Here is a 9,901-nt window from a genome sequence, read left to right as displayed (position 1 = left end):
TACAAAACCGTAATCAAATTCGGAAATAGATGGCTATGGTTTTTTAGACAACATTTGTACGTTATTGCTGGCAACTTGCTCGGAACTTGTACACAATTGGTTATTAGGGTATCGCAGACATGAAGAAAATCGTAAGGCAAGAGACTAAGCTCTTAAAGAGGGGTTAAATGTAAAGCTCGATGAGCTGGGAAAATGTCGATCGTATTCCCGGAAGCTTAAAACCCATTTTCAAAGTTATATCCGTCCACTGAAATGTTTCTCGTCGACGATAAACGTCAGAGGACGCGGCGCGGGGGAGAACGACTTCTGATGCAGCGCAGCGTGTACTTACATATCGCGTTCAAGAAATTCATGTCTTTCGGTCGCACGGTGTGCGCTGGTCTCACAGTCAACCGGTGGCTATTTCAGCAGTCGATACACGCTTATAAATACCGCTGGTGGCGGGCAGGAGGATCCATTTACGTAGACGTTGAGGGTAAATTCACGCGGCGAACAGAATCGAGAACAGAGTGTTGCAAAAGTACGTATCGAGGTGGTTCCAACTCTCTGTGACTTCCCCACGTGACCCCGACGAATCGAAATATGAGTGCGGTGCGTGTGTACAAGAGTATATACATGTGCAGACGATCCGTCCCGCGCGTAGTTAGATAAAATCCGTTAGCATGATAATTTTCTCGTAAAATCGATATATCGATATACCGTGGTACAGCACTTGTGGACGCGACACATTGTGATTACGAACGTTCGCGAATCATCATGACAGGGACCACCGAGACACTGGTGAGTATTAATCAATTTTGCTGCGTTTCCCGTGTTGCTTTTTGGTGGCCTTTGCGCGAGGAAACTTCGACTGCGTCGGAAAGTCAGTTAGGTTATGTTACCAAACACGAGGCCTGACGAGGCCGCGTGTGATTGAACAGGCGCTCGATCGGAAACCTATCTGGTTGTGTTTTGTGTGTGTGTGACGTGAATGCACCATTTCGATACGAGGCGTCTGTGTAGATGGAGTGAGGTGGATAACCGGTATGAGACTTTCTTTTTATTTATCACGTTTGAGTTACTACTGTAATTTTCTTGTGGACTGGGTCGTCTCTCGGTTTAGTAAAGAAAATTTTTGATCGATTTTAAATAATATTTCATTTTATGTGAATAACGAGGAACGATGATATTTCAAGTTAAGTGACAGTTGACGAGCTTAATGATAATGGTGAACATCGTAATCGGATTCGTGGTAATTGTAAAGTGTTTTGAAGAGACTAGGAAAGAAATAGTGAAGCTATTTATGACTCTATTAAATCAAACGTAATGGTTGTTTTTCATATTTTCGTACGGTTTACGCGAAGATGAATTTGTATTCTTAGGGATTACAATTTTACTGTGAAAGAAAATAATGGAGAACCTTGAAATGCCTCGAGACATGGCGATAAGAAATAATTTTTTTTTCCATTGCAGCATTTGTCTTTTCGAAGTGAATTAAGTGCATTTGTTTCTCGCGCGTTTTTCTATGTACATTGCAATTGCGATTATTGGAAACATCGTTTATCGGAATAGAGAGCGAGTCGGAAATGTTTTATAATAGTAGTACATAGTTCGGAAGATTGTGTGTACGATATTACGCGAAGCACGGGATAATATACCATCTACTGCTCTTACAATTAGATGAGCTTGAAGTAAATTACGCAACGCTTTAATTGACAACACGGATAGATATTGAATTTGAGAGTTGTAATTGTGATGACAATGATTAAAAACGCGTGAAGGTAATCTAGCGTATAAAATTATGGACGGAGGTGATACATTGTTTTATCTATTTTACCGAGACCGTGTACTATCATTACGTTACGACGCTGAAAAATGCATGAAGTGCTGTACGAAAATATTTGAATTTATGAAATATTTAAAATATTGATAATCGTTATACTTAATTTAAAATATTTTCAGTATATTGTTTTTAAATATTTAAAATATTTTTTTCTTTAATTTTATAATTTTTTAAGATTCCATTGTGATGTACACGACTTTAAAGTTAGTCATATCTTTATCTTTCTTTTTACGCAGACACTGCATTTTTGTAGAATAATGTGTTATCCATGCTCTATGAACTTGAACCATCAGCAGTCCCAATGCCCGCGTTGAAGCGTACCTTTTCCTACCCTACCTATTCTACTACTATTAAAATGAGAAAAAATCGTTTATAAAATTATTGCAATGACTTAAAATTAAAAACAGAACAGTAATTGAGAAACATATATTTTCACACAATAAATAGTAGTTGATAAGTTATTGTTTCTATTTGTGGTGAATTTTACAAATCTGGAGCTGTACTCGACTTGCAAAACAGTAATGAATGTAGGTACAAAATTTGCAATAAATCGCTCATTCATTGTCGAATTTGTATCAAACGTGCACCAAACGATATAGATTTTTTTTAGCGAATATTACACAACTATTAATAGATTAATATTAATAGATTTAAATGATAAAATAACTTCGATAGAGGAGGGACTAATGCAAAAATGTATCGAAGTTGAAGGACATCACTTTGAGCATTCATTGAAATGAATTGTTCGCAATTAAAAAACAAATGAGATACTAAAGGTGCTTACTTTAGGTGGGACACCCTGTATACAGCACATTCTTACGTTATATTAAAGTTTAAGTGTGTTACGAAGTCGTGTCAGATCATTTAAAACCACATACGTATCATCGTACACCATCACACCATCTTCCCAACGAGCTCCGCGGTATTAATTTACCAACCAGCAGTGGTAAATCGCGAGCTTATCGCGAGTATGTCACAACAGTAAATATGTGGGCTTTAGTTCAGGATTCAGGTAATATACGATTGGGTCAACCGTAGAAACGATGGTCTGCGGGTGCCTTCTTTTGGGAATACACTTTATTGTTAGTTTTAAGAGTATGAGGGGGGGAGAGAAAAACGGGTGATCTGGGTGATTGTCTTGTGGAAGGATGTCAGTATGGATTTGAGGGTCATTGAAGTAAGAGAGTGGATCGGAGCGTCCAAAAAGTGTAGAACAGTGTGGGACAACCGTAGAATTAACAACAATGGTTCGTCATTGTACACTTGTTTAAATATATATTAGTTTATACTAACACTTGACCAGCCTAGATTCACGAAATCCAAATCGCACAATTCAAATAACACTGTTCAACACGAACTTTGATCGGTAGTATCCATTGGAATATCCTGGTAGTCTTCTCTGTCGTCTTCGATTTTGGAAAAAACGAGTTTTTGTAAAAACGCACGATTTTGGGCGAAAATGATGTATTGCGTGAAAACTAAAAACGCTAGAAAGGTTAATTTACACAAATTTTGTGAAAACTCAAAGTTTAACAAAGTATACTAGTCCTAATTACTGTCAGTGTCCCCAATACTGCTACTTTATTTATTTTACTTGATAAAAGTGTAACGTATAAAGAATTGTGTACAAAAAATTTTATTATCAAATTGGGCTTTGAATAACAAAAACAAGGAAATACATGTACTTGTATGTACGTACCCGGTATTTAAAAATTAATGTTGAAAAATGAAAGTGCAATTTGAGCATCAAAAACGTGACCACGTAAGTAGAAAGTGATGGTGAAATCACGCTAAAGAAAGAGCTGTAATTTTACTATTGAATCTATGTCTATTGTACAAAATGAATTTTTAAAGTATGTGAGAATTACATTAATTTTTGAGGTGATAGTTATAGGGACACTGGGATTACTCGCAGATTTTAATGAATTATTAACCAATTCTTCATATTTAATGTATGAAACTAGTTTTTTTTTCAAGAAAGAGATGTTAAATAATATTATGTTCCAAACTGAGATGATTGTTAGGTTAAACAACACGTAAAATGGTTAAACGAAATTACGGTACAGCTTTAAGGTGGCAATAATTGCGACATTTACCCTATTTGTGCATTTTTACGAAAAGTTCTTTATCGAATGTTGGGACAGCAATTGGGCATCTGATTGTGTGATCTGATTATTTTTCCGATTTTTTGTCCGATGATTTTTGCTGTATTCGAAAATCTTTTATTACAGATACACGCGCGAAAAGAGGGCTCAGGGGTGAACATGTCGGTGCACTTGTCGGAAGACAAAGCCTTCGAAGCTAAAAGGACACAATGGCGGCAGTGGTTAGCGTGTATTTCTGGTTAGTTACTTGTCTCTTATTAATAAGAAAATTCTTAATTCTACTGTCATAGTACATTAATCGACGTTAATATAGTAATTTCGGGACGGAGTCGGGGAGGTTGTGAAATAAAGTAACAAGGAGTGTCTTTTTTGTTGTTAACCCTCGGAGTACGGACGTTTTTATCGTTCCTAAAGACAGTGGTGTTTGGGTCGGTTTGAAATTCTATGCTTCCTTATTTTCAAACATATTTTTTTTTACATGACTAAATATGAACAACTCCTAGCTTGAATTACACTTACAAATCGATAAGTTAAATACGGTTTTTAAACACTCAGGTGAATCGTACTTCAAAAGTTAATCAACGGTCCAACTAAGCTGTAATCCATCATTGATAATGTTTAATTGTTTATAATTTTTCATGACACTGTCACGAGAGTATTATTTATATTTAAACTTAAATATGACTTTAAATGAACATTTTAATATAAGTAAGATTTTGTTAATAGAGTTCTGTATTCTGTGTATTGAAATGCAAGAAAATTAAAAATCGATTGAATCGACGACCTTGTTTGAAAACTTTTGTTATCGTAACGGAATTTTACTACACCGTGCAAACGTCTTTTCATTGTCGATTGTCGCTCGCTGGTTAGAAACGGGTTACTAGTCTACAGTTGACTAATGAACTGTAATAATTATGACAATGTCATAGATTTTGTTCTCTGTCCTGCGTGTACTGTAACTTTTCGTGCTAATGAACAATAAACCGACGGTTTTTTTCATCCCGAGCTGCTAATTTCTTGCCGCGAACTATCCATATTTTTTTTCTTTGTGTGTTTCCTTTTTTTGTCCTAGAATATTCTAAAATGTATTAAAATTACGAGTATGTTTTTTGTTTTACCTAAATTCTACTTTAAATAGCAAATTCAAATTTTTTTTTAAACGTCATCTTGTCACGACGAGTATGCTCGGCATGAATATCGAAAGTGTAAAAGAAAAAGATGGAACTCTGGGGTCACTCAAGCTTACTTGTTAACCTTTCGACTGCGAGCAGCGTTTTTAGGCGTTCTTCGATTCGTTGTAACAAGAGATTCGAGAATGACCATTATTGCTTTGCATTCCATCGTACGCTTTTTCTGTGATAACTACATTTTATATAATTAATTTTATATAATTTATACAAAGAATTGGATGTTTTTTTTTAATATTAATTAACAAAAAACATCGTATACAACGGGAGTGTTTATTGCTTACGAGTGATTCGACTTGTTCAATCTATCGTGGATAAGTGTGCAGAAATTTGTGTTCACAATGAAGTATATGAAAGGAAATCGAAGAAAATTTTTAGCAGGAGATTGGACATCTGTATGGAGGGGAGAAGTGGACGGTATGAGGATTTATTGTGTACGATGCAAGTAAGATTTCCATTTGTTTTTAAAGAGGATAATACAAACCTTTAAAATACATACTACGTATAATAATGTTATAATTGAACAATCGTATGATAAAAAATATTTTTTATATAATTGTGTAACTAAACAAATTAGGCGTTATCGGATACACTACATTGCCGTTTATAAGCATTATTCACCTGGTTTGTATGATGAAAATGTGAAGTTTCATGAATATTATATATTTTCAGCCACTTTGATTAGTTTATATTGGCGTAACTGATCTCCACTGAGCTTTTAAATCCTTCACTCAAAATTTACAATTTCAGACTTTCAACAATTTCGTAATGAATTATTCCATTAGTTTATATTCGATAAGTGTTCTAATGCTTATGAACAGGAATATATATTTGAGATTTTGTTGTATTATTATTACGAATAGGTATAAGTTCAATGTTAGTTGACTCATTTGCATTAATTTCTTTTTCTCTTCTTAACTCATTCTTTCAATCAGAAATACAAGGACTTTGCTGAAGGTTGTAATTTGTAAGTCATGTTGTGCGCTTCTTAATTTAAGATTAGATACGAAGAAATCAGTATGGAGAAATGTGGCCGATTCTGATGCAAATGGGTTGATATTGATAAATTAATGTAAGATTATTACATTTAGTGAATGTATTAGTCTAAGGATCAAAATTATATGTGTGTGTGTGGGCGTGCACGACGATAATGTTTGCGGAGGGAAGGCCACAGCGGAGTGATCGGGGATGAAAATCGGCGTCAATACGCACATACTTACGAATGTACCTACAGTGGAGTCCGGTTATTGCGACACCGCTTATAACAGCAGACCGCATATTGCATCCGACTTGCTTTCTAAATTCGGTTCCCATACACATTACTTAAGGATTGAAAATATTTAGGGTGGTTTTATAGTTTTGCCAAGCAGTGTATAATATTCTATATTTTTGTCTGTTGTCCCTCGTTAAAAGTCAGAACTAGTGTTCCTGATTTCTTGATACTTTTCATTTCTCGAGGAAAGAAATTTTTATTCTGTATTTCTCGACATTTCTCGAGAAATCTCGAGAAATGTATTAATAATAGTGTACACATATCCTTCCATTCAATTCGAATTTGTTTCAACTGAATATTCAAATCAGCGCAGTCCAAAACATTTGTCGGTTGAAAATTCTAGTTGGAAAACATTAAAAACTTCAAAATGTGAATTTCTCATTGAAACTTTGCATCGTATAAATTTATATTTTTATAGTAACAACATATTACCATAAGTATTGTCCCTGAAATTTTTCAGATTTTTTGGTGGGATACTTAAAAAAAAAATGAAAGTATTTTCAGCATTTTTTAGGGTTGTTAATTCTTTCCATCTAGAATCTTCAACCGAAAAATTCTATAACGCTTGCCGTATACACATACATATAACGCCCGGTGTCTGCAATGTACGATATTCTTCTAACAATTTTAGCATATTTTTGAATATGGAAAATGCAGAAATAATAATTCTTATTCATACATTATGCCACGATACAAACTGTATATTATTAAAAATAATCCGTATTATGTCGTGTTTGAATTCATTTCCACCAGGAGAATCCCTTCAATTTGTTCGTAACACTTTCATGGAAGTATATTGAAAAATGTTAATATTAAAATTTTTATTCTCGCATGATTCCTTATCTGTTCACTTTGTAATGCAGTTGATGTCTATGATCAAATTTTTCTCTAATCATCTATTTTATACTCTACAAATTTTATAGGATAATTCCTCGCAAAAATTTCTGCGAGAAACTGTGTAATAATTCGAAAAACCCCAAACTTGATCTTTTTTTCGATAAATCCTCGAGAAGAAACATTAGTCAGAAGACTTCCCTAAATAAACGCATCGTCGAGTTCACATGAAATTCGATTAAATCGAGTATGTCGCTTTTTTCAAATTTCAGCAACCCTTTCGATGGTGGCTGTCGGCACGGTATATGGATGGACAACCACCTCTCTGTCACGTTTGACATCAGGCGACCCCGATGTGCCCGTGAAACTCACGGACGACGAGTGTTCGTGGATCGTTTCGTTAACGGTGATCGGTTCGATGATCGGCCCGTTTCTGGGAGCCTGGTTCGCCGATCGTTTCGGTCGTAAACGGTGCCTGATCCTGTCGAGCGTCTTTTACATCATCGGCTGGATAATCGTGTTGGTCGCGAGAAGCGTGGTGGCGTTGTACGTGGCTCGAGTGATCCTGGGTATAGGGGTCGGTATATCGTACACAGCGAATCCGATGTACATTTCGGAAGTGGCTGACGTGAACATCAGAGGCGCCCTGGGTACACTGATAGCGGTGAACGTATTCACTGGCTCGTTGTTCACCTGTAGCATAGGTCCTTGGGTGTCATATCGGGTCCTAGTAGGTGTTCTTTTAACGATACCCATCCTGTTCGTCGTGAGCTTCGTCTGGTTCCCCGAGACGCCTCACTTCTTGGCGGCTAGAGGCAAGAAAACCGAGGCTGCGAAATCGTTAGGGTTCTTCAAGGGTATCCACGACAGCACGGAAGCGAAGAGGGAATTGTACTTGGTTCTGCGATTGTCGTCGGACAATCAAAAGAACCGTCTGTCGGTGAATTCCACTCAAAACACAACGATAGACAAGCACACGTGGCTGGTCAGGTTAAAGACGATGTGGCTACCGACTAACCTGAAGGCACTGAAGATTGTTCTCGGCCTGATTGCCGCCCAGCAACTTAGCGGGAACTTCAGCACCATGCAGTATCTGCAGGTGTTGTTCGAGAAATCGGCGATCGGCATCGATCCGAAAATAGCGACGATTCTGGTGTTGGTTGTGGGCCTCGTTTCCGGTGGTTTGGCTACCGCGACGGTGGAAGGAGCCGGGCGAAGACCGCTTCTGATTCTCTCCAGCTTGGGATCGTTCGTCACTTTGGCCGTGCTCGCGATCTATCTTATGCTCGAGGCGAGGGGTGTCGACGTTTCCGCGGTGAATTATCTGTCTGTGGTCGATGTGATCGTTTTTCAGATTGCTTATCAGATCGGGCTCGGCACGTTGACCAACGCGCTCATCGGTGAACTGTTTCCTGGCGAGGTTAAGGGAACCGCCGGCGCTATTGTTACGGTTTTCGATGGGATACTGGGTTTTACGGTCTCGAAGTTATACCAGGTTATCGGGGACAGTTTCGGATCGCATACGGTTTACCTCTTTTTCTCGGTGTCCTGCTTCCTCGCGTTTCTAATGGTGGTGTTCTTTGTGCCGGAAACGAAGGGCAGGACTTACAATGAGATTCAAGTGCTTCTTAGCGGGGGAAACCCGACGAATAAACGAGTGGAGGAAGATGAGGACGTTTTAGCGTGACTACGCGTGAAACACGTTATTTTTGTATATGATATAAGATTTCTAATTTTTTAGGTCTATTTATGTATTAGTATGGGAGATGTAAATAAAGATATAGTATGTTAAGTTTTATGTTTGCACGATTTATTTCAACACGGTACTGGAAGGTATACCCGGGATATGCAGGAAGAACATGGAACTTGGCATGAAATGTCTCTTCCAATAGGGTTAAACAGTTGTTTGGATTCGAAAAAATTATTGTCGGTTGCGACGTTTTTTACTAATTTTTTCTGTCAGTGAATCAGATACACGGAACTGAAGACTACATTTATTTCGTTCCCTTTGTTTGTAAAACTAGATCAGAACATAAGAATAATTAAACTGGAAATTTGAATTTGAAAAGGCGCGGAAAAACTGTAAAATCGAAATGCCTAAAATTATGGTAGCCATCTGGTGACGGAAACTGGAAGAAAACCTGGAACTTTTTTTATATAGTCCTAGGAATCGTAGGCAGGCGGCGCCACTTTACCTCCTTTGCAGATTCCTGCGCTTTGTATGTATGTACATGACAGACGAGATATATGAATAGTCCTACAAGCACTGTAATTTTCTGTCTCATACTTCGAGGGCGTCAGAAGCCCCCTTACCATTTTAATGTCAATACTCGACGTTACCGATAAAGTATGAATTCTGAGTATTATTAGTACAAATGAAGTGTTATATATTCCATTCATATTGCGTGTATCTATATGATTTGACGGGAATAAAAATATCCGATGCTTCAGTTTAAGATTAAGGGATAAATATAACAGTCATGAAACATGAAACGGAAAAGTATATATTTTTTCACTTAACTACAAGACAATTTATTCTAATACATCGTTAATGGACATTTTATTAATGTTATTTATTACATGTTCTTGTTTTATTCGTTTTTATATCTTGCCTTACATTTGTATATTTGTAACAGATAAATTCAGAATAGATGTAGTTTCATAAATCGTTTATCAAATC

At 36.9% G+C, this 9,901-nt stretch overlaps 1 protein-coding gene across 3 annotated transcripts; it reads left to right on the top strand.

Moving 5' to 3' along the window:
• The first annotated feature begins 371 nt into the window (after positions 1-371).
• LOC107195133 (facilitated trehalose transporter Tret1-like) lies at positions 372-8,981 on the top strand. Of its 3 annotated transcripts, none has more exons than XM_015584936.1 (3): positions 372-520; positions 4,054-4,165; positions 7,494-8,981. In XM_015584936.1, the coding sequence occupies exons 2-3, from the start codon at positions 4,087-4,089 to the stop codon at positions 8,906-8,908; spliced, it is 1,494 nt and encodes a 497-aa protein (XP_015440422.1). In that variant the 5' UTR covers positions 372-520; positions 4,054-4,086; the 3' UTR covers positions 8,909-8,981. The 3 variants fall into 3 exon arrangements, with proteins under 3 accessions (XP_015440422.1, XP_015440406.1, XP_015440414.1); XM_015584920.1 differs by lacking the exon at positions 372-520 and adding an exon at positions 567-780; XM_015584928.1 differs by lacking the exon at positions 372-520 and adding an exon at positions 990-1,023.
• The last annotated feature ends 920 nt before the right edge of the window (positions 8,982-9,901 follow it).

This window comes from Dufourea novaeangliae, unplaced genomic scaffold (assembly GCF_001272555.1).
Source record: "Dufourea novaeangliae isolate 0120121106 unplaced genomic scaffold, ASM127255v1 scaffold18, whole genome shotgun sequence".
Taxonomy (NCBI): domain Eukaryota; kingdom Metazoa; phylum Arthropoda; class Insecta; order Hymenoptera; family Halictidae; genus Dufourea; species Dufourea novaeangliae.
The sequence above is the reverse complement of the archived record's forward strand: the minus strand, read 5'-3'. Positions and strand labels throughout refer to the sequence as shown.